At 35.1% G+C, this 25,679-nt stretch overlaps 1 protein-coding gene across 2 annotated transcripts in view; it reads right to left on the bottom strand.

Annotated features, from left to right (window-relative positions):
* SCAF11 (SR-related CTD-associated factor 11) overlaps positions 1–25,679 on the bottom strand; it is an 86,182-nt gene that overhangs the window by 23,053 nt on the left and 37,450 nt on the right. For both annotated transcript variants that reach the window (XM_010837535.1, XM_010837536.1), the window contains exons 5-7: positions 16,921–16,998; positions 13,933–14,033; positions 11,984–12,045 (exon numbers count right to left, since the gene is read on the bottom strand). In XM_010837535.1, the coding sequence (XP_010835837.1) occupies positions 11,984–12,045; positions 13,933–14,033; positions 16,921–16,998 (241 nt within the window). The remainder of the gene's footprint in view (positions 1–11,983; positions 12,046–13,932; positions 14,034–16,920; positions 16,999–25,679) is intronic.

Here is a 25,679-nt window from a genome sequence, read left to right as displayed (position 1 = left end):
CCACCCCCCCAAAAAAAAAAAATTCATGTCCACCTGGAACCTCAGAATATGACACTTAGAAATACAGACATGGCATACACAATTAAAGAAAGATTGACATGAGATCATACTGGATTAGAGTGGGCACTGAAACCAATGAGTATGTCCTTATCAGAGACAAAGAATGATAGAGACACACAGAGCAGAAAACCATAAGAAGACAGATGCAGAGATTCCAGAGATGCAGCTACAAGTCAAAGGATGTGAAGGACTGCCAGGAGCCACCAGAAATTACAGCAAGAGGCAAGGGAAGAATCTTCCCTAGACCCCACAGAGGGAGCAAGGATCTGCCAACACCATGACTTCAGACTTCTAACCTCCAGGGGCGGTCCTAAGATGGCGGAGGAACAGGACGGGGAGACCACTTTCTTCCCCACAAATTCATCGAAAGAACACTTGAATGCTGAGCAAATTCCACAAAACAACTTCTGAATGCTGGCAGAGGACATCAGGCACCCAAAAAGGCAGACGTCTAACCTCCAGAACAGTGAAGAAAAGTTTCTGTGGCCTCAAGTCACCAAGTTTGTAGTGAATTCTAATAGCAGCCCAAGCAAACTAATGCAGACATAGTTTCTTTTTTAACTAATAAAAATGAATATATGAGTACATAATAAATTGGTTAAGGCTTCATAAACCTTCATTAATGCAGAATCCAATTTTTTCTAACTACTTTTCATCCCAAGTCTGTTGATAACCATTTTTCCAACAGTATCATCCTCTATGCTATCCAGAACAGTGGTGATTTGCAGAAAATATAGTCAATAAATACGTAATATCTTTGTATAATGACAGTTGGTAAATGGACTATCATGGTGATCATTTAAAAATGTACAGACATATCAAATAATTATGTGTGTACCAGGAACTAACACAGTGTTGTGGGTCAACTGTATTTCAAAAAGAAACAATCAAACTCAAAGAAAAGAGATGGTGGTGACAGGCAGTGACAGGAGGAGGAACTGATGAAGGCAGTCAAAAGGTACAAACTTCTAGTTGTAAGTACTAGGAATGTAATGTACAAGCATGATAAATGTAATTAACACTCCTGTATGTTATACCTGAAAGCTGTTAAGAGTAAATCCCAAGACTTCTCATCAGAAGGAAAAAAATTTTTTTATTTCTTTTATGTTGTAACTATATAAGATGAGATGATGGATGCTTACTAAACTTTCTGTGATAATCATTTCATAATTTTCAGTTCAGTTCAGTCGCGTCCGACTTCTCCGTCTATCACCAACTCCTGGAGCTTACTCAAACTCATGTCCATTGAGTCAGTGATGCCATCCAACCATCTCATCCTCTGTTGTTCCCTTCTCCTCCTGCCTTCAATCACTGCCAGCATAAGGGTCTTTTTCAATAAGTCAGTTCTTTACATCAAGTGGCCAAAGTATTGGAACTTCAGCATCAGACCTTCCAATGAATAGTCAGGACTGATTTCCTTTAGGATGGACTGGTTGGATCTCCCTGCTGTCCAAAGGACTCTTAACAGTCTTCTCCAACACCACAGTTCAAAGCATAGATTTTTCAGCACTCAGCTTTCTTTATAGTCGAACTCTCACATCCATACATGACTACTGGAGAAACCACAGCTCTGACTAGATGGACCATTGTTGGCATAGTAATGTATGCTTTTTAATATGCTGTCTAGGCTGGTCATAACTTTTCTTCCAAGGAGCAATTGTTTTTTAATTTCACGGCTGCAGTCACCATCTGCAGTGATTTTGGAGCCCCCCCAAATTGTCAATTGTCCCATTGTTTCCCAATCTATTTGCCATGAAGTGATGGGACTGGATGACAAGATCTTAGTTTTCTGAATGTTGAGTTTTAAGCCAACATTTTCACTCTCCTCTTTCACTTTCATCAAGAGGCTCTTTAGTTCTTTGCTTTGTGCCATAGGGGTGGTGTCACCTGGTATCTGAGGTTATTTGATATTTCTCCTGGCAATCTTGATTCCAGCTTGTGCTTCATCCAGCCTGGCATTTCACATGATGTACTCTGCACATAAGTTCAATAAGCAGGGTGAAAATATATAGCCTTGATGTACTCCTTTTCCGATTTGGAACCAGTCTTGCTCCATGTCCAGTTCTAACTGTTGCTTCTTGACCTGCATACACATGTCTCAGGAGGCAGCAAGGTGGTCTGGTATTCCCATCTCTTGAAGAATTTTCCACAGTTCGTGTGATCCACACAGTCAAAGGCTTTGGCGTAGTCAATAAAGTAGATGTTTTTCTGGAACTCTCTTGCTTTTTTGATGATCCAACAGATGCTAGCAATTTGATCTCTGGTTCCTCTGCCTTTTCTAAATCCAGCTTGAACATCTGGAAGTTCACGGTTCACGTACTGTTTGAAGCCTGGCTTGGAGAATTTTGAGAGACTTCCCTGGCTCAGACGGTAAAAGCATCTGCCTACAACGTGGGAGACCGGGGTTTGATCCCTGGGTAGGGAAGATCCCCTGGAGAAGGAAATGACAACCCACTCCAGTACTCTTGCCTGGAAAATCCCATGACGGAGAAGCATGGTAGGCTACAGTCCATGGGGTCACAAAGAGTCGGACACGGCTGAGTGACTTCACTTTCACTTTGATAGCATGTTAGATGAGTTCATTTGTGCGGTAGTTTGAGCATTCTTTGGCATTGCCTTTCTTTGGGACTGGAATGAAAACGGACCTGTTCCAGCCCTGTGGCCTCTGCTGAGTTTTCCAAATTTGGTAGCATATTGAGTGCGGCACTTTCACAGCATCATCTTTTAGGATTTGAAATAGCTCAGCTGGAATTCCATTACCTCCACTAGCTTTGTAGTGATGCTTTCTAAGGCCCACTTGACTTCTCATTCTAGGATGTCTGGCTCTAGGTGAGTGATCACACCACTGTGATTACCTGGGTCATGAAGATCTTTTTTGTACAGTTCTGTGTATTCTTGCCACCTCTTCTTATATCTTCTGTTAGGTCCATATCATTTGACTTTCATAATGTCATTATATGGTAAACCTTAAACTTACACAGTGTTGTAAATGGCAATTATATCTCAATAAAATTGGAAGAAAAAAAACAGTGGTGATTCCTCAGGAAATCCATTAAGAACTAAATTATTGGTATTGGCCTTTTATACTGGTTTTGCAATTAAGTTTGTGGGCTGCAAAGGGTCGGACATGACTGAGTGACTTTCACGATGTAGAATTACCCAGCTTATGACTTTCTTAGGATTGCTGGCACATGTGTCTGATGAATTTCCCCCAGTTCTCTCACTTTCAATTAGGGGTCCTAGGGGTTAAGAAAATTCCAGAATAATCTATGAATTCTTTTTCCAAGTTTTTGCTATCTATTCTCCAGATTTAACGGCAGAACTCTGTATGTTCATATAGTCACAAGCAGTGGCAACTATCCAGATGCGCAGTCAACAGTGATCATACAAGAAAAACAATTAGAATCTCACTTTAGAGATGTCAGAATGTGAAACTGAAACAAACAAAAAAACTGCGTTCTCAGAATTGATCAAATATGCTAAATGAGTCAGAAGACAAAAAGAAATATAACCTAAGATAGACAGCTCTAGAATTTTTTTAATAGGTTCTTGACTTCCTATCTTTTTAGAGTAACTTTTACCAAGCTATCTTCCTAAAATCGTTTCACCACATTGTAATTCAGTGAAAAAGAAACCTTGTTAATGGTATCTTTTAATGGTATCTTCTTGCACAGCATTATTCCTTACAGGGCTTTCCTGGAGGCTCAGTAGTAAAGAACCCGCCTATTAGTGTACGAGACACGAGCTCCATCCCTGATCCAGGAGGACTCCACGTGCCACGGAGCAACTAAGCCTGTGCTCCGCAACTACTGAGGCACACAGCTCGCTGTGCTCTACAGCCTGGAAGCCGCAACTACTGAGCCCATGCACGGCAACTACTGAAGCCCACACGCTCTAGAGCCCATGTTCTGCAATGAGAGAAGCCACTGCAATGAGAAGCCTATCAACAGCAACTAGAGTGTAGTCCCCACTTGTGGCAACTACAGAAAAGCCTGCATGGCAATGAAAATCCAAGATTGTCAAAAATAAATAAAATTATTTTAAAAAATTACTCTGTATAAGATAATATGCAGAAATTTCAGCTTTATTGCTCAACTCCCTATGACATCTTCAATCTTCCTCTCCAGTCTTATTTCTGATCATAGTCTTTAACATTTTTGCCTCAATTCAAGAGTGGGAAAAGAAATGAAAACTGGAAGAAACCATCAGTTAGACTTAAAAGCCAAGAACAAATTCACACATGAACATGAACCAACTATACTAAAACAATCTAAAGATGAAAAAATCTTGTTTGCACATGGCATACAAACATCCATATTTTTTCAGAGCATCTCTACTTGTCCAAAAGACAATTCTTTATTATATCACCCCAAACACTCTAACAGCCTTCCCCAACTCAGCAACTGGCAATGCCATTTTAATAGCTGCTCAGGTCAGGACTTTAGTGTCACCCTTGACCTCCTCCTTTCTCTACCTCACATCCTTTCTCTACCTCACATCCAATCCACTAACAAAATCCTTTTAAGGAGCTTCCCTGGTGGCTCAGATGTTAAAGAATATGCCTGCAATCCAGGAGATCCAGATTCGATCCCTGGAGAAAGGAATGACAATCCATTTCAGTCAGTATGCTTGCCTGGAGAAGTCCATGGACAGAGGAGCCTGGCAGGCTACAGTCCATGAGGTAGCAAAGAGTCGGACACCACTCAGTGACTAACACTTTCACTTTCTTTCATTGAAGTGCAACATTTACAGAACTGAGCCATTTATCAATGAGTACCCAATATCCATCAACTCCATCCAGAGTTGTTAAGACATTTACTCATAATTACTTAAATATTAGTACTCTTATTCTACCTACTCATAAAGTATTAAGCAATAATCTGCCTTTTAGATTCAGATTTAGTGAAAGTCACTCAGTTGTGTCCTACTCTTTGTGACCCCATGGACTGTATAGTCCATGGAATTCTCCAAGCCACAATACTGGAGTGGGTAGCCTTTCCCTTCTCCAGGGGATCTTCCCAACCCAGGGATTGAACCCAGGTCTCCTGCATTGCAGGTGGATTCTTTACTAGCTGAGCCACAAGGGAAGCCTTGGATATTTAGGATATTCTGCCTATACTAAACCAATTACTTCAGGCATCCTAACATAAGTAGACATGGCATTAAGTTACAGGCCTTGGAAAATGTTAATCTTTTGGCAGGAAATAAATTTTTATCAGCTATTCAATATTTGGGCTTCCCAGGTGGTGTCAGTCATAAAGAACCTTCCTTTAAGGGATGTGGGTTTGAACCCTGGATCAGGAAGATCCCCTGGAGAAGCATGGCAACCCACTCCAGAATTCTTGTCTGGAGAATCTCATGGACAGGGAAGCCTGGTGGGATACAATCCATAGGGTTGCAAAGAGTGAGAGACAACTGAAGCAACTTAGCACACATGTATTCAAAATTTTAAAACTCCCAACAAACAAAAGTCTAGGACAAAGAGCCTTCTCAGATGACTACCAGCACAGAGAAGAGTTAACATCTATCCTTCTCAAACTATCCTGAAAAACTGCTTTCAAACCAGTACTACACAGCCAGCAACCTTCATACCAAAACACACAAGTGAAAATGAAAGTCACTCGGTCATGTCCAACTCTTTGTGATCCCATGGACTATACAGTCCATGGAATTCTCCAGGCCAGAATACTACAGTGGGTAGCCTTTCCCTTCTCCGGGGGATCACCCCAATCCAGGGATTGAACCCAAGTGTCGTGCATTGCAGGGGGATTCTTTACCAGCTGAGCTACAAGGGAAGCCCAAGAATACTGGGGTGTGTAGCCTATCCCTTCTCCAGATCTTCCCGACACAGGAATCAAACCAGGGTCTCCTGCACTGTAGGTGGATTCTTTACCAACTGAGCTATCAACAAAGAGAGAACAAAAAAAATTACTCCCAGTATTGGGAGTAATTTTGGGTGGTGAACATCCACCCAAAAATACTCAACAAAAAAGTGACAAACCAAACTCAACAGTACTTTAAAAAGATTATATGCCATAATCAAGTGGGGTTTATCTCAGGGATAAAAGAATGGTTCAATATCCATGAATCAATCAATGTGATACTCATTAACAAACTAAAGAATAAAAACCATATAATAATCTCAATAGATACAGAAAAGCTTTTAACAAAATTCAACATCCCTTTATGATAAAATCAACAAAATGGGAATAGAGAGAAGATATCTCAACATAATAAAAGCCATAAATGACAAGCCCACAGCTAACATCACACTCAATGGTGAAAAGCTGAAAGCATTTCCTCTAAGATTAGGAAGTAGACAAAGATGCCCACTCTCGCCACTGTCATTCGACACAGTATAGGAAGTCCTAGCCACGGCAACCACAGAACAAAAAGAAATAACAGGCATCCATTTTGGAAAGAAGCAAAACAGTCACTGTTTGCAGATGACATATATTATACAAAGAAAATCCTAAAGACACCACTAAAAGGTACCAAAACTCATCAATGAAAGTGTTAAAGTTACAGGATAAAAATTTAGTATGTAGAACTCCGTTGCACTTCTTCACCCTAACAACAAACTATCACAAAAAGAAATTAAGAAAACAATCCCATTCAAAATCACATCAAAAAAGAATAAATACCTAGGAATAAATCTAACTAAGGAGGTAAAAGATCTCGAATCGGAAAACTCTAAGACACTCGTGAAAGAAACTGAAGACAATGCAAACAGATGTAAAGATATATCATGATCATGGATTAGAAGAACTAATATTGTTAAAATCACCATACTACCCAAGGCAATCTACAGATTCAATGCAATCTCTAACAAAATACCAATGGCATTTTTCACAGAACCAGAACAAACAATTCCAAAATTTGTATGGCAGCACAAAAGACCCTGAACAGCAAAAACAATCTTCAGAAAGAAGAACAAAGCCAGAGGCATCATACTCCCTAATTTTATACTATACTACGTACAAAGCTAGTCATCAAACAGTATGGTATTGATACAAAACAGACAGACCAATGGAACAGAACAGAGAATCCAGAAATGGATACACACGTATGGGCAATTAATTAATTTATAACAAAGGAGGGAGCAATATATAATGGGGAAAAGACAGTCTTCAATAAAGGATGATGGGAAAATTAAACTAGAGGCAAAAGAATCAAACTCAACAACTTTCTCTCACCATGAACAAAAATAAAATCAAAATGGATTAAAGACTTAAATGTAAGGCCTGAAAATAAAAAACTCTTATAAGAATAAAGCTCTTTGACATCAGTTTTTTAAAATTTTCTCAGATTTGCTTCCTCAGACAAGGGAAACAAAACCAACCAAATGGGACTTCAATGCTTTTGCACAGTGAAGGAAACATCAACAAAATGAACAGGGCACCAACTGAATGGGAGAAGATACTTACTTGAAAACAATATATCCAATAAGGAATTAAAAACTTAAAAGAACTCAAAATCAAAAAAACAAAGAACCTGATTTAAAAATAAACAGAGAATCTGAACAAACATTTTTTGAAAAACATACAAATGGCCAACAGGCACATGAAAAGATGCTCAACATCACTAAGTATCAGGGAAATGCAAGTCAAAACAATTAGATATCACCTCAGACCTATAAGAATGGCTATTATCAAAAATGATAACAAATAATAAGTGAGGACGTGGAAAGAAGAGAACCCCAGTGCAATGTTGATGGGAATGTAACTTAGTGCAGATACTATGAAAAAACTTATGGAGATTCCTCAAAAAATTAAAAACAGAACTACCATATGATCTGCTAATTTCATTCTTGGACATTTATCCAAAGAAAATAAAACAGTCAAAAAGATATATGCACTCCCATGTTTCACTGTATCGTTATTTATAATAGCAAATATATGGAAGCAACCTAAGTGCCAAGCAACAGACGAATGAATAAAAAAGATGTGAGATACACACACATATTCCGTACAATGCAATATTACTCGACCATTAGAAAGAATAAAACTTTGCCATCTGCAACAACACACATGGACCTACAGGGAATTATACTATGTGAAATAAGTAAGACACAGAAAGACACATACTGTATGATTTTACTTGTATGTGGAATCTAAAAAACGAAACCACAGTTAAACAGAAATATTCATAGATACAGAGAAAAAAGCTGTTGGAAGGGGGGAGGTGATTGAGAGGATAGATAGAAGTGAGGCAGATTAAGAGGTACAATGAAACGTACAGTGTGGGGAATATAGTCAAAAAGTATGTGATACATTCATATAATAACAGATGGTAACGACTAATTATGGTGATACTATGTACAAAAATACTGACTCATGAAGTTGTGTGACAGGATAACATAATATTGCAGGTCAATTATATTTCAAAAACAAACAAAAATCATAGAAAAAATGATAAGATTGTGGTTACCAGAGCTAAGTGGTGAGGGAAGGAGAAGTGGATAAAGGAAGCCAAAAAAATGCGAAGTCAAGTGGGCCTTAGGAAACATCACTACGAACAAAGCTAGTGGAGGTGATGGAATTCAGTTGAGCTATTTGAAATCCTAAAAAATGATGCTGTGAAAGTTCTGCACTCAATAAGCCAGCAAATATGGAAAATTTGGCCAGCAGTGGCCACAGGGCTGGAAAAGGTCCATCTTCATTCCAATCCCAAAGAAAAGGCAATGCCAAAGAATGCTCAAACTACCGCACAATTGCACTCATCTCACATGCTAGCAAAATAATGCTCAAAATTCTCCAAGCCAGGCTTCAATAGTACATGAACTGTGAACTTCCAGATGTTCAAGATGGATTTAGAAAAGGCAGAGGAACCAGAGATCACATTGCCAACATCCACTGGATCACTGAAAAAGCAAAAGTTCCAGAAAAACATCTACTTCTGCTTTATTGACTACACCAAAGCCTTTGACTGTGTAGATCACAACAAACTGTGGAAAATTCTTCAAGAGATGGGAATACCAGACCACCATGCCTGCCTCCTGAGACATTTGTATGCCAGTCAAGAAGCAACAGTAAGAACTGGACATGGAAAACAGACTGGTTCCAAATTGGGAAAGGAGTACATCAAGCCTATATATTGTCACCTTGCTTATTTTACTCATATGCAGAGTACATCACACGAAATGCCAGGCTGGATGAAGCACAAGCTGGAATCAAGATTGCCAGGAGAAATATCAATAACCTCAGATACGCAGATGATACCATCCCTATGGCAGAAAGCGAAGAGGAACTGAAGAGCCTCTTGATGAAAGTGAAAGTGAAGAGTGGAAAAGTTGGCTTAAAATTCAACATTCAAAAAAAGAAGATCATGGCATTCAGTTCCATCACTTCATGGAAAATAGATGGGCGAACAATGGAAACAGTGACAAACTTTATCTTCTTGGGGTCCATAATCACTGCAGATGGTGACTGCAGCCATGAAATTAAAAGACACTTGCTACTTGGAAGAAAAGCTATGACGAACCTAGACAGCATATTACAAAGCAGAGACACAGCTTTGCTGACAAAGGTCCATCTAGTCAAAGCTATGATTTTTCCAATAGTCATGTATGGATGTAAGAGTTGGACTATAAAGAAAGCTGATTGCCGAAGAATTGATGCTTTTGAACTGTGGAGAAGTTGGAGAAGACTCTTCAGAGTTCCTTGGACAGCAAGGAGATCCAACCAGTCAATCCTAAAGGAAATTAGTCCTGAATTTTCATTGGAAGGATTGTTGCTGAAGCTGAAACTCCAATACTTCAGCCACCTGATATAAACAACTCCTTGGATGCTGAGAACTCCTGATGCTGGGAAAGATTGAAGGCAGGAGAAGAAGGGAATGACAGAGGATGAGATGGTTGGATGGCATTGCTGACTCAATGGACATGAGTTTAAGCAAGCTCCAGGAGTTGGTGATGGACAGGAAAGCCTGGCATGCTGCAGTCCGTGGGGTCACCAAGAGTCAGACACGATGGTACACTGAACTGACAGGGATGGAATGTAAACATGATTAATATAATTAACACTGCTGTTAATTATACATGAGAGTTGTTAAGAGAGTCAGTCTAAATCCTAAGAGTTCTCATCAGAAGGGAAAAAATTTTTGTCTATTTTTTTAATGTTGTATCTATATGAGATGATGAATGCTCACTAAACTTACCGCAGCAATCATTTTATGATGTGTCATGTATGTAAGTCAAATCATTATGCTGACCACTTTAAACTGGTGTTGTATACGTCAATTATATCTTGATAAGTAGGAAGGAAAAAGTCAACTATTGAACTGGTTTAGACGGTTCACTGAAAACTTGTTTAGTATTCCATATTCTGAATAGCAAAACAAAACTCAAATCTAAATGAATCAAAGATTCTTATAAATGGCCTTCACTATACTCAAGCACTATAGGTCTAAGATTTGCCTATGTTTCTCTCTCTCTAAAAATAAGCCCAGGCCAGAGACGCAGACTTAAAGAAAATTACTGCAGTCTTAAAACTAAGATTATCATAGTAAGAGTGCACTACACTACCTAGAGAAAATCTGTAACATCATTTAATCTTCCTCAGCAGTAAATTTTATATTTGATTCTAGAGCTACCAAACAAAAGGCTATTCAATAAAAAACAATGCTAATCTATAGCAATTACCCAGAAAAACAAAGAAGTTTTGATATCTAAAGTTCTTTAACTAAAGAAAAATGTTTATCTAACCATTAAAGTTCTTTTAGTGAAATTTCACTTTAAGAGTAAATTATTAAAGACATATATTTATTAATCTGTAAATCAGGGGTTATCTGTAATTCTGAGAGACCATGTTAATTCAAATTAAAAAAACAGTAACAACACCCAAACATGGTATTCAAATGTATAAAAAATGAAGTTGATTACCATTTAGTTTTAAGAACAATGAATTCATTAATTCTATCTATAAATAGAAATTAATCGTAACCTAGCATGGAAAATAAATGCTCACCTCTCCCTGCTTACAATTAGCTCATAGTAAGGTGTTCTTTGGAAAAAAGATAAACAGCTTAAGTTTCAAAGAGGAGGCACAAAGCACTGAAGTGACATTTTCCTCATGTCCTGCTGCAAAGCTTTCTTGTATTAGAGAACCATAACACTAGACAACAACAAAAGACAGGCATATTCTCAAACAGATATGTGGGCTTCCCAGGTGGATCAGTGGTAAAGAATCCACCCTGCCAATGCAGGAACCACAGGAGACACGAGTTCAATCCTTGGGTCTGGAAGATCCTCTGAAGGAGGAAATGGCAACCCACTCCAGTACTCTTGACTAAAAAACCCCATGGACAGAAGAGCCTAGGGGGGCTACTGCACATGGGGTCACAGAGAGTCAAACACGACTGAGCAACTGAACATAGTAGTACATAAACAGGTAAGAAATGTTTTATTCCTAAATAAAGTTTCAAATTAAGTGTGGCTTGAAGCTAAACCACAACTTCCTCTGGGAACTGTGGATTAACTGCTTACTATTAGACTTCCCTCATTACTGCTTACAGTTATTGGCCCACAAGGTATTTTATCTCATTTCCCCTAAGGACTTCGGCCCTAATGAGTCGAGTTAAGACCACAATGTAGGCTGCTAACTGAGTAATTGGAAAATACCCTTTTCTCATTTTCCTTTCCAACACACACACACACACACACACACACACACTGACTGTCTCTCTCTCTCTCTCTTATTCACTGACCCCTTCCCTTCCTCCAAGTTGATCAGGAAAATAAGGGCAGGAAACAGTATAAATGATTCCATGGAAGTAGTTTATGTAGAACTGAATACAATGTACACAGAGCTCAGCAGAGTTCTGTTGTAATGACTGTTTTCCAAGCTTACAAGAACTTTGGCAGAAGCATTAAAGTAAGAAACAAAGAAAAAAATGTAGAACATACAAGGAAAAAGTCACTTACTGTGTATCATCTTCAGGTCATAAAATTTTACACTTAACAGATCTTCTCCTATTATCTTTTTTCTGTAAAGATCAATAAAGAGATGAAATAAAAGAAAACTGTTACTCTGCTCATTTGTTTTCAATACACTGCCCACAACAATGAAAGCTATTATGCACCAAGTTTTAAATTTTAGCAAAGAAAGCATGATGAGTTGAACTCCCCACTTAGCTGCCACTCTCCACTCCAATGACTACAAAGGAGATTCACTTAACATGAAACAAAACACTACTGCAATCCCTTTCCCTGGAACTAGTGGAAAGTATCAGAAAGAGGAGTTTTACATCTTTAGAAGGGAGAGGCAACACCAAATAGGTTATTTTCTAAGTGCTGGAAATGAGGCCTACATCTTATAAACATAAAACTGAATGAGAGGAATTCTAAAAAACATCCAAAAGACTCCAGAAAGAATGTACAGTAAAAATCTAGTAACTGACAGACTTACTGTGAGAGAAATCATTAATGGTCTGACTTGGTGGGCAAAAGCAAATTACTATTTTGCATCTGTTACTTCCTTTTACCATCCCTCAACCACAAGTCCTTGAGAAAAAACAGCTAAGCATGTGGACTACCTCAGGTGTGTCCGACCCACTGTATGACCCTGTTATAGGTCACATAATAATGAGCACTGCACTCTCAGGAGGAGCCAAGAGGACTGGGTAATTCTGAAAAAAATGCCTATCTATAACATTGCCATAGTCAAGAATAGGAGATGAATGAAGAATAAATGAATAATAAAAGAATACCTAGCAAAAGGTATTTCTTCATTATGCCTGGGGATGTGTTATTTACTAAGCAAACATAAATGGAAGAGTCAAAGCTGACCCAAATTAATTAAAAGAAACTGTACATAAAATTTGCTCTATTGAAGTTATTAACTTGGGTTTATGGGTGGGCTCTTGAACTGAGTGTTCCACAAATCCCTTAAATCTACGAAATTTTGTCTTTAAGTATATTTTATGACGTATCTTTTTGGGTAGAAGTTCTCTACCGTTTTCTTTAGATTACTAAAAAAGTCTATAACTTCCTAAAAGTTAAGATCTAGAGAGCTACAGAGTCAAAAATAAGTGGCATAATTCAGTAAATCTCAAGGAATATTGTCAATGTTTTTAGTAATACATTTACTCTCTTACGGTATTAGTATTCTGATGAAATGTACTAATGAGCCATAGATTTAACTATGAATTTGACAATATACGGACTTAATACAACTTTGCGACAGCTCTAAATGTAGTTCAGATCAAAAAGGGGTTAAATTTTATAAGTACCACAACAAGCTATTTTCAGTAATAAATCTCCAGTACACTACTAATTCAATTTAATTAAAAATTACCTTAATACCTGTTAAACTTGAGTTCTAAGTATTTTTAGGCAATTATGTTTTAACAATAGTAGCTAAGAAATCCAAACATGTTTAAAAATTTTTTCAAACATAAACATTTGTTATAGTACTAGCAAGTGTCTGCTACAACACAAAGAAGCAAAAGGAGAAAAATAATAGTTTTAATTACAACAGTCTCATGAAGAATGTTGTACTGTATCATTAGTTATTTTCTATTTTCTGTCCATAAATACTACAGCAATTACTCAAAATGTGGGCTGTGCACCAATGCTTATCCATAATGGCTTGTGTTTTGTTTTTTTTTACATGGCTGTAACTTTTATCTTTTAAAAATATCAATCTATAACAAACTCAGAAAAAACTAAAATAAAAAACTAATTCATCAAAGACAATGGTCAAATAAATTATATTCTCATTTCATCTGGTCTGTCTTTAAATTATCAAGGGAATGCTTTAAAAGAATTATATACATTGAAACTTCACATCATTTTTAAGTACTCTCTTTTTTCTTAATTGCTAACTTCTGATTCTACACAGTTGGATTCCATTCCTGGAACTTATCACTAACCTCATACAGCTTTTAGAATTTTCCTGACAGGATAGCTGTTTCTTAAAAGAGCTTTCATTTTTCTTGTCCTTTGTTTCTCTCAACTGTCTTTTTACTTGAACCTGTGAGAAAAGCAAAATCACCTATTTAGAGTGATAATATGGGATCACACCTATACATTTCCCTTGAAAGAACAAAAAATTAAAGCAGCATACTGTCTAAATGAAAGTGTAGGCCAAATACATATGCTTATTAGTTTAAGTATGCTAAACTATAAACTGAGTATTTGTGCTAAGCTCTAGGGAAACAAAAAAGAGAGAGGCATGCAAATGAGTTATGAGTGTGCTCGTAACAGAAATATAAACACAGATCTTATATATATATGTAGAACTGACTTTATCTGACGATACCAGAGAAGACTTTTAATGAGTAGATAATTTCTGAGTTGGTCTTAAAGAATGAATAGGAATTTGTCTAAGGAAAAAAGATTTTCTAAATGGAGGGAATAAAAAGAGTGCAGAGAAGTCAATGCGGATGTGGAAGAAAAAGTTAACAGGATATGAAACTGATGTAATATATTAGGACCAGACAGTAAAGGCCTTGAAAAAGAAAATAATTCTACAGAAATCAGAAAATAAATGAAGGTTTACAAGTAAGTGAATGAAATGATCAAATTTGCTTTTTTTGACAGTGATATGGAGAATGAACCAGTTAAAGAGAAACTATAAAAGCCAGGAAACTGGAAGGAAGCTCTTGTAATAGTGTAGAACTATACTGTATGAGACAATAGTTACTGCTGCTGCTGCTGCTGCTAAGCCGTGTCAGTCGCGTCTGACTCTGTGCGACCCCATAGACGGCAGCCCAACAGGCTCCTCTGTCCCTGGGATTCTCCAGGCAAGAATACTGGAGTGGGTTGCCATTTCCTTCTCCAGTGCATGAAAGTGAAAAGTCAAAGTGAAGTCGCTCGGTCATGTCCGACTCTTCGTGACCCCATGGACTGTAGCCTACCAGACTCCTCCGTCCATGGGATTCTCCAGGCAAGAGTACTGGAGTGGGGTGCCATTGCCTTCTCTGACAATAGTTACTAGCCATATACTATTGAGCATGTGAAAATGTGGCTGGTTTAAAAAGAGATGTAAGCGTAAAATATATACTAGATTTCAATGAAAACAACAATAGGAGACAAAATCCTTCAATAACAATTCTAACATACTACATGTTGAAATAATACATTAAATGTTAGATTAAACAAAATATAAAAATTCATTTTAACTGTTTCTTTTTGTTCTTTTAATGTGGCTACTAAATGTTTATAGAGTGGTGTGTATTGATGGTATATTTCTATTGGCAGAACAGATCTAGATGACAGACAGCCTGAGGGTCTACAGAGAGGTAATGAAATGGAATGCATTTAAGACACTGTGTATAAAGAAGCAGCAAAAATAATGAAAAGAGAAAAAATGGAAAACTTCCAGAGGCTTTTGATCTGGGTGACCAGGATTACAGTACCATAAACTGAGGTTGGCAGAGGGGCTGGGAATGAGATAAGTTTGGGGTTTGTTCATGTTTAGATTCCTTTGGTATTCTAGATAGAGATGTCCAACAATTGATTGAAAATATAAGCAACTGTGCATGTCTCATTCAAGTTTAATTGTAAAGGGAAAAGGATAATAAAGATTCAAAAGAAGTTAAAGGGCAAAGAAAGATATTAAGAGTATATAAATATCACATATGATAAAAAATACATTTTAAGTTTAACAAAATTAGATTAGCACTGTTCCAAACTTTTAAGTAACATTCAAATTCTATTAAATAAAACATACATTTTATTCCAAGCAACAGAACATAATTTTACAGAGTATCTTTGGAGGCTAATTCACACAACATAATATATATATGTGTGTGTGTGTGTATATATACACACACATACACACACACGGTCTAGAAAAACAGAGAACACGTCTTTCAGAAAAGTTATGCTTTATAATTTTAATTATAATATCACACACATATATATAACATTTTATCTTTTCTTGAAGATATATACTAATCTGCATAATTTCCAGAGTTACACAACTAAACATGCAGGATCTTTTACACATGTCATTTTATTTGAACTGTAGTGTCATTTGTACCTTATGTCATCAAGACTTATCCAGAGAAAATAATCAAAACAAATTATAAACACCTACAGTAGGAATATTTAATGTTTAAATAGTTTTATGTTGCTCACATACCCCTTTCTACTCACAAAAATAGCTACCAGTCTTGCTGCTACTCGGGAAGTTTGTCTTTCCCATTAATGGCATCATTTATATATATTGTATACCTTCATTTTTAACTTTCATTTTTACAATACCATTCCTGATTTATCAGCAATAACATCAAGAAATCTCTTTACCACACATTTCACTTTACTTGCTACTTACTCTCTTTTCCACTTTTCATTTTTTATTCATCAATTTAGGAAAATTATTTCTTTCTTCTTTTTTTGGTAAGCCAAAAATAAATGTGAATACAAATCATAAATCATGGTTCATAATCAAATAACATCAGTGTGATGTGTGCATCTCAAGAATGTGATCAAGATTAAGCATTACAATAAAATTGTACTTAACAGAAGAAAAGTTATCTGCCCATAACAACTGTGAAACTGTGAGAAGTCCTTCTCGTCCTTCTCAAGATTTTCACAAACTCCCACATTTTTCTCTAATTAAACCATTTCCTTCAAGTACCACCGGCACTTAAGAACAAAGACACCATTTTATATTAATTTTACTTGTTTAATCTTCTCAACATTATATGCTTTTCATGAAAACATAATTTTCAGGTACTTTGGACTTTTTTGTGAGGGTTTGTCTCTGAATCTAATATCCCATTCATTTTTTTAATGGAAATTAAACACATTAAACTTAGTTAATTCACAAATACATTCAAGTATCTATTAAAGCAAAATCATCTCAATTAAGTTTACACAGTTCATTCTATAAAATAAACTCTAAGCCTTACCTTAACACAACCTTCTGATACACTGAATTTAACCACCGCCTGAAAAGGTTTCCGGTCAATAGGACATGAAGGCAGTGTCTGAAAAATCATTAAACAGATTATAACTTTACAAATGTCTCTTTAAAATAGGTCAAAATTAAACTATAACATTTATGGTTAGTTTTTCATTGGAATAGGAAACAACAGAAAAATGATTTTTTCTTCTTTCAAAGATAAAGATGAAATACTTTCTATCTGTGTCATGTCACAAATAAATACCGTAGTTTTAAAAAATTCATTCAAACATTTACCGAGCAACTACTGTATGCTAAGTACGTGGAATATAATGAACAAGAGAAAGAAGATCGCTGATATCAAGATAAAACCTATTAAGACCTGCTGCCCAGTTGAGAACTACAGCTACAAAGAAAGGAAGCTAGGCTGAAAACATTAGTTCTGTGATCCAAAGCACTTGAGAAATTCTAAATAAGCTGTAAAAGGAATGGCTTGGACAGGTCCCTTACAGATTTTAATATTCTATGTCAATATTTCCCCCCAAAGAAATCTTGAATAAGCAGCTGCATCAGCAATTTAAAAGGAAAAAAAAAGCAGATACGAAGAAAAGGAAAGATTTCTCCACTCCTTCCTCAGTCACATAGGAACCCTTTCCAGAAGTAGTTTCTTACATATCTTTTTGGAGATGTCAACGTTTATACATAACACGTTGTATCTTTTAAATATAAAATTCAGATGCTGAACTGAATGTTGTATTTCTCTTATTAATTTCCTATCTTAGATTGGTAATTCTTAGATTGGCTCATATTACTATCTCACAGCTGCCCCATTCTTAATATGTATGTCATAACAGTTTTGATTTATATCTCCTTTTATATAAGTTGAAAATACTTTCATACTTAAGGGCTCTTAAACGATCCTTTTCTTTAAACCGTCTATTCATGCCTTTTGCCTAACTTTTTTTTATTAGTTTGCTGTTCTTTTATAAACTGCATTAGGCTTTCTTTATAGATTAAGAAAAATTGTCCTCTGCCCACTCTGTAATTCTAAATCTTTATTTTGACACAAGTATTATTTCCTGTACTTTCAAAATTAATATGCATCAACTCTTAATTAACAGTTTCTCTGGTAGTATTATTAAATGTTTGTATAGGGAAAGGTTTATATTATTTAAATATTTTAAGATAAAGTATGTCGTCTACTAGGGTAAAAGGGAACTTTCTGCAGTCTATGAAGCCCATACTAGAATGGGCTATATATACCTATGGTTATAAAAGTAAATCAGGATTCTAACAACTTAATAGTAATAGTCTAAAAGAAAAGATAATAATCAAGTTTTGATAAATAATCCTATATTCCCTAGTGGAAAAATGTGATTTTTGCTTTTCTTGACTTTGGCACAAACCAAGATAAACCAAGTGCAAGCACAACAGAATGTGTGTGGCCCTTGATCATGTAACACATTTTCACAAAAGCTTGTGAGTTACTTTGCAAGCAGCCAAAACATAAACTGAATTACTTTTTACTACCCTGCTAAAAAGTGATTTTTCTTTGCCCAAGTAGGGAGGCCTTGATCAAATGCTTTACACCGTATCTGAATTAGGAAATGTGACCTTCCTTACTATATTAAATTGGTTCAGATTGGTAGAACCCACCTCAGCTTACTTCCAAGTACCATGGATTTAGGATGCTATTACTTTCCCTTCAGAAAAATGTGACCTTAAAAAACCACTACAAGGAGCAACAAAGCTGCCCATACCTTGTAAATAATGCATTGCAAATAGTAATTCTAGTTCAAAGAACTCACCATCATAACTATGTGACTGTTGTTTCTATTGGCATTTACTACATAAAATGTCTTAGCCTAGAAGTTGTAGTAACACATTTACAACTCAAAAGAATATCGTGGAAACCTTTAAGTACTTACTTTTACTGAAGTTTCAAAATGCATTTTCTATTTTAAAGGCAAATTTAGGTAAGTATTCATTAAATACATAATAATAAAATTTTGCTTCCTTCATTTAAAAAAAAACTATTAAAATAGATGTGTTTAAGGGTTCTGGATTTACTGTCTATTTTCATATTCTGCCCTGTCTATGCATGCGTGTGCTTAGGTGCTCAGTCACATCCAACTCTTTGTGACCCCATGGACTGCAGCCCACCAGACTCCTCTGTCCATAGGATTTTTCCAGGCAAGAATACTGGAGTGGGCTGCCATTTCCTCATGTTTAATGTTAAGCATATTACATAGCCTTTCTATGTCTCTTTTGTGAAAATGGGGATAATAATCATCTCTGAGGTTTCTGCAGGAATTAATGGCATACACTAAGCATTATGTAAATCTTCCAAAAGTCAACTGGCTTTATAGCACTGATAATAAAAAAGCTTGCTTCACTAATGAAAACTCACAGTATGATGTACATATACATGTAACAGATAAGAATTGTTAATGGTGTTTTAATTGGACTGTTCAAAGTTCATGACATATATGGACATTAAACTATTTTTATATATTTCAAGTCATAACACTACAATCCAAAAAGAGTCACTGTGTTAAAGGAATTTAAATATCAGATATAAGTCAGATACACCAAACCTTTCTAAAACTCTGAAATTACACAATCTCATTTTCTTCATTATTAAATTTCCTCTGCTGATATCAGCTAAATGGCACTCTTTCCTTTACCATGTTCAGAGTATCAGAGTTCTAACCTGAGTCATTCCATTTTGATCTCTTACAGATAATAAAGAGTTTTAAGTAAGATTTTGGTTTTGTTCTTTTTTTCTCTAAGCATAATTGTCATGGATATGTGTAAGGTTTCATGTGAATTAAGGGTTTCATTGCTATTTAAAAACAAAAAAACAGCAATAAAAAGTAGTAGTTGGAAAACTACTGCTATATATTCAGATAATCTGTATATACTTATATTTCCTAAAGATAATCTAGTTAACACTAGAAAATAAATTAATAGATTTTTTTGGCTCAGGCTTAGCCATTAGAAAAAATTCTTAAAAACAGGTTATCCTCCCCAGATTAAAAAAAAAAAAAAAGGCATATATAAGAAAATAAGCTATCTAAAATAGACAAAATATCTTTTGCTATGGCTACTGAGAAATCATGATATCTATTTCTGACCTTAAAGCAGTGTAGCAAAGCATTTCAAAGGGGAAACAGAAAATTTAGTTATCCTAAGTCTTCACAGCATACTTCAGTAAATAGTGATTAAAGAAGAATTAAACGAAAAAAAAAATTGAAACAGGTTTTTTTAAATTAAGTGGATCTTTAATCTTTCCTTAATGTATACTCTAAGAAAAATATAAGAGTACCTTATATTAGCATATGCTAAAGCTCAAAAACACCATCATTAATAGACACTGAAGCATAAAATTATATATCTATGATGATCAAATAGCTTTAACAGGGAAAAAAGGTTTTAAATAATGGTTTGCATTGGCCTAACTTTAAAGAATTCCTGAGGATTCTTCATCCTCATAATCCAGCAGATATTCAGAAAATCTCAAAGATATTCTAATCTTGAGTTTGTGTCACTAAAATAACTAATTTAGTTTTTAAGTTGTGTAGTTTAAAAAATTCACATTTAAAACTAATAAAATTTAAAAATACACTTATTTCTGCTTTAAAATGTATTTTTAGTTCTGAAGAAAATCATCCCAAATTTTGCAACAAAAATAAATGCACTTTGGTTATTCATCATTTTGAGTCCTTTTATATATATAGATAGATAGATATATATCTATATATATATATATCTATCTCAGAGAAGGCAATGGCACCCTACTCCAATACTCCTGCCTGGAAAATCCCATGGACGGAAGAGCCTGGTGGGCTGCGGTCCATGGGGTCACGACTGAGCGACTTCACTTTCACTTTCATGCATTGGAGAAGGAAATGGCAACCCACTCCAGTGTTCTTGCCTGGAGAATCCCAGGGACGGCGGAGCCTGGTGGGCTGCCGTCTATGGGGTCACAGGGAGTCGGACACGACTGAAGCGACTTAGCAGCAGCAGCAGCATATATATATATATATATACATACATATATATATATACTCTAATTATTCACCTATTTTAACTGACAATGACTTTTATTTTAACAATTTTAAAAGTATCTAATTTAATTAGTTTCACAGTCAAAGTAATAGAATATCATTCAACTTTGTGATACAGCTACAAAATGAACAGAATTTGATCACTACTTTACAATGTAACGTGTATTATAAGAACAGAGCATACATTTTACTGTGAATGCTCTCTAGTAAAGTTGTATCAGTTAAGGAGGCGATTTCAATAGAAAAAATCATCTTCCTAATGATTTCAGTAAAACATACCCTAGTATTCTGAAGCGTTGTAAATTCCCAGCTCAGACAAACCCATATTTAAATGTAAGAACAGGAAACCTTCCTTATTTGGGAATTCAGGATTCTTGATTTCTAATATTTCTTGCTTCCTGCTGCTGCTCTATCCTCAATCACAAAGGCTGCCTACCGATAGCCCCTCCTAGAGAGAGAGAAGCAAGTGTTAAAGGTAAATGCTTAAAAACTAAATCTCAGTACCTATGCTTTAGGTAGGTTTGTCTGTCCATGGGAATCTCTAAAACATCAATCTCTCTTACTGATAAATAAGAGCACATTATATAAAACTCCAGTTCAAAATCAACAAAAGTGATTTAGGAATTACACTATCACAGGCTGATGCTTATTTTAAAGCCATTGACCAGGACCTATCCTTTCGCCTTGATGGTACCAAGATACGTAGTCTGGACCCCTAATGGAGATGCTCACCTGTAGTCAGCCTACATATACACTACTACATTTAACCAGTTCTTTCAAGATAGTCCTTGTCAATGCATATTAATGAAACTATGGTTCTTTATAACCCACTTTCAGGAATGTATCCCTACAAGACAAATGACTGTCAGTGATAAAATTAACAGCAAGAAAACAGTTTATCTAACTACTCAAAAGAAACTCGATTCATTTTCTTAAAGCTGTATTACAACAGTTGGATAGAATTAATCTTTTTTTCTTTTATTTTGACATTTAATAGTTAAGACTTTCTTTTTCTAGCACGAAAAGAGGAAATCCCATAAACTATCTATATAAATTATTTTATAAATTCTGACGTTTAAAATTAGACTATACAGAAATATACATCCAACTGGTAAAAATAGAGTATTAAATGAAAATCTATTATATATATGCTTTGGATAATGAGCATTCACAATATAAACATATTCTTTTTCTACCAAAGCTTATACCAAAGAATTAACCTACAGAGTGAAAACAACTGGGAATTTGGAATAATCAGTCACAAATTCAAGTTCTGGAGAAGTCAGACCTAGCAACCTCTCTAATCTACTTTAAGGATGAAGATAGACAGCCCTGAATCACCTACTGCGTAAGTTGCAATTATTAAATGAATTAATGTATTTAACGATGCTTTAGAAAGATAAGGACTAATGGTAGTGCTCCCCAGATAATGTTTAAATTACTGTTCACTGAGAACTATTTAAAGATTTGGTTTAGTTCAGGAATAAAGAAAGATTAAATTTTAGCAAAACCTGTTTGGAAAATCCAGGCAATAAAACTTTCCTGAATTATGTTACTGAACAATAATCTAATCTTCAGAATGATATATAAATTTTTCTACCCACTGCTTAAGGGAACATCTGTATAAAACACATCAGTAGTCAAGATATAAGTCAACTAGTCATATTTTGATTTTTTTGGTATTATTAATTCAAAAATATACTCCTCACCTGTCTGCATTGAACACTGTTGTCTGACTTCTTCAAGAACCATGTATCACCACAGTAAGACTCTTCATTTCTAGTCTCATGAGAGAAAACATACCCTTGCCAATTGTCAAATTTTTATTTCATTAACCTTACTTTCTTAACTGAAGCTGTCAGCAAGTTGAGGGAGGATAATTTGTTTATAGTAGGAAAGTTAATCACATTTAATAATTACTTAAAAAATAAAGGGAATATTTACATTACTTAAAAGTGAAAAGAACCCCAGTGGATATCAAGAACCTCCTAATTATACATATCGCATATTCCTTTAAATAGAGTTTAAAAAAAAAACAAACAACCTTAAACACTTCAAACATGAAATGTTTCCAAGTCCTCAAACTTTAACCTTTTAAGGGTCAAAACTTTAACCACTTCTTGACAACCTGTCAAACCATAAATCTTATTTTCTTAACGTGTGTGTGTGTGTGTGTGTGTGTGTAGCTTACCCTATCGTCTATTGAGGATCATAATTATGATTGGCTGTGGATACTACAGCCATGCGTCAAACTACTCTAGACTTCACCTTTCTAGTTATCTACTTTAAAATGTGCAAACTCAGACAATCAAGATTAAACTTAGGTGTAAACTAAATGTCCTCAATATGTTTAGACTGCATTTTTGCTCACAGTAAAAATACTTAACTTTCTAAGTAGCTGGTAAAGTTTAATGTATTGATTCTATATATATTTCATCAGGTCAAAGGTCTCCTTTAGTTCCAGATTCTCAGTTCTAATATTGATGCTTTAAAATAGCAAGAATTTCAACTTTCTTAACGTGCCAATTACTATGTCTTTGTTCAGATTAATATTCTATTTCAAAATCATTTTTATTTTATAAACCAACAGGCTTACCATCTCTTGAGATCCTTGAAATTAAACACAGAGTAGAGTAGACATGTTTAATTTCAATTTCTTCTAGTGTCCCTAATGGGAAGCCATTAGGCTCTGGGCCATGAAGATCATCATTTCCATTATTCTGAATCTTTCTGCCCTAGGTAAAGTAGATGCTATGAAATATCCAGCAACTAAATTCAGTTACTTACTCATTTTAAAGCCCTCATATAGCTTTTGTTTTAAATAACGACAGAATCAAAATTTTAGAGCTTAAAGAAATTGAAACTAATAGTGACTCTGGATATAGGTATTTTAAGAACACAAGAAATTCCAGGAGTGTGTCCAAAATAAATATACTAGACTATTATATGCTTTAATTTTACTTGTTTCTTATGGAGAATTTCTTCAATGCCTAAAATATTATGGTGATAGTAAATAAATGAGTTCTTCTTGGTTCTTGATAACAGTTCCAAATCATATTTTAGTGAATCTTGAGTACAAATCTCAGATAGCTCAGCAGAACTTCTGAAAGACAGAAAAGACTAGGAAGGTGACCCTGAATACATTTTGTAATTTTTTCTTATTATGTAGATTTCCAATCACTGTAAATCTCACTTTTTATTTCTAACTTCCTACTAGAAGTGAACATTAGTAAAATTTAAAACTATGGGTCAATATTTAAAAAGTGTTTTTATTTCAGGCTATCTCTTGAAGTATTTAGAAACAAATTAAGAGTTCAGGATCCTTGCCCTGAATAACAAGTAACCATTAATACAGTAACTTAAATGAAAGAATATATATGAAAGCCTTATTAGCACAAGCCCGGCCAGTTACTAGAGACTGAATATGGACACTTATTGCTAAAACCAAAATCCAGAGTAAACTACATGCTTCTTTTTAAGAATAGAAGGAGGCTGAGGAAAATGAGAAGAGAGATCTTAATAGCTAATGGTCATGAATAACTACACTAGTGAATATTAAATCTGTTTCTATTTGTCAAAGCGCTTATATACCTCAACATATCTAATTTTTTATCATACCAATAAAAGATTCAAACGGAAAATTTAGTTCAAATCCTAAGTGATTTTGTTAACCAGTATTCATTTATTGTTTATAATGAACATTTTATTAGAAGACTGTGTTCTTGTTACTGCTCAACTTAAATGGCTTATTTAACTGATGTATGCTATTCCTATTATGGACAATGAAATAATTCAGAATATTCTGTTTATTCTCTACTTTCAAAGTTAACTACTTTTGTTTAAACAATATCCCAGTTCCCACACTCTCTAACACAATTAATGGCAGTGCAGCAGATAAGTATTTTCTTTTTAAAGCAATTTGGCTTCAAAAAAATGTTTATATCCAAAGAAGTAACACAAAACAAGAAAGACGTTACATGTGAGAAAAGTGCTGATTGTAACATTATGTAATCAAGTATTTTCAACCTAAGAATATTCAGCAAGAGTTTAAAAACAGACAAGTTTAGCACTATTTAGCAGAGTTGAATCTGTACATAGTCTACAACCTACTAGTACCACTTTAAGATTCACACTCTAGAGAAACTTGAACTTGTACACCATGATAAAGCTAATGGTTGTATCAAAAATACATGTAGTGTAATGAAGGAGTGAATAAAGTCTATTTTATATATTCTAATCTCCAGAGAAAAACACACACTCAAATCACGGTTGTTGAACTTCCCTATTATGTGGTCACTGCATATAATCTTACGAAAAGCATCAAATTGAAGACTTCTGCACATCTAGTAACTGTTTCTCTACTGGAAGCAAAAATGCTTCTATTTTTAAGATATCTCATCACAGAGCAAACCAAGGTGCACTAAATTTAACACAGATGAAATCATTAGTTGGGTGGCAAAGAAAAACATGCATTCTCATTTCATTAGTAAACACTTCTACAAACACATAGGACTGTTCAGAATTACACTAAATAATTAAACTCAAAAGATTTTTTCCCAAAATACATAAAGATCAGTTTAGACCTTTATCTAATTAGAACTGTTTCAAGTATACTATTATGAATTCAAATGGTATAACAAATCCATTTTTCTTCCTCCCAGAACTTGGCCATAGTCAGTAATAGTTATGTTCCCTT

This window comes from Bison bison, unplaced genomic scaffold, assembly GCF_000754665.1.
Source record: "Bison bison bison isolate TAMUID 2011002044 unplaced genomic scaffold, Bison_UMD1.0 scf7180017864077, whole genome shotgun sequence".
NCBI classification, from domain to species: Eukaryota; Metazoa; Chordata; class Mammalia; order Artiodactyla; family Bovidae; genus Bison; species Bison bison.
Note: the sequence above shows the minus strand (reverse complement) of the source record. Positions and strands in the feature narration are given on the sequence as shown.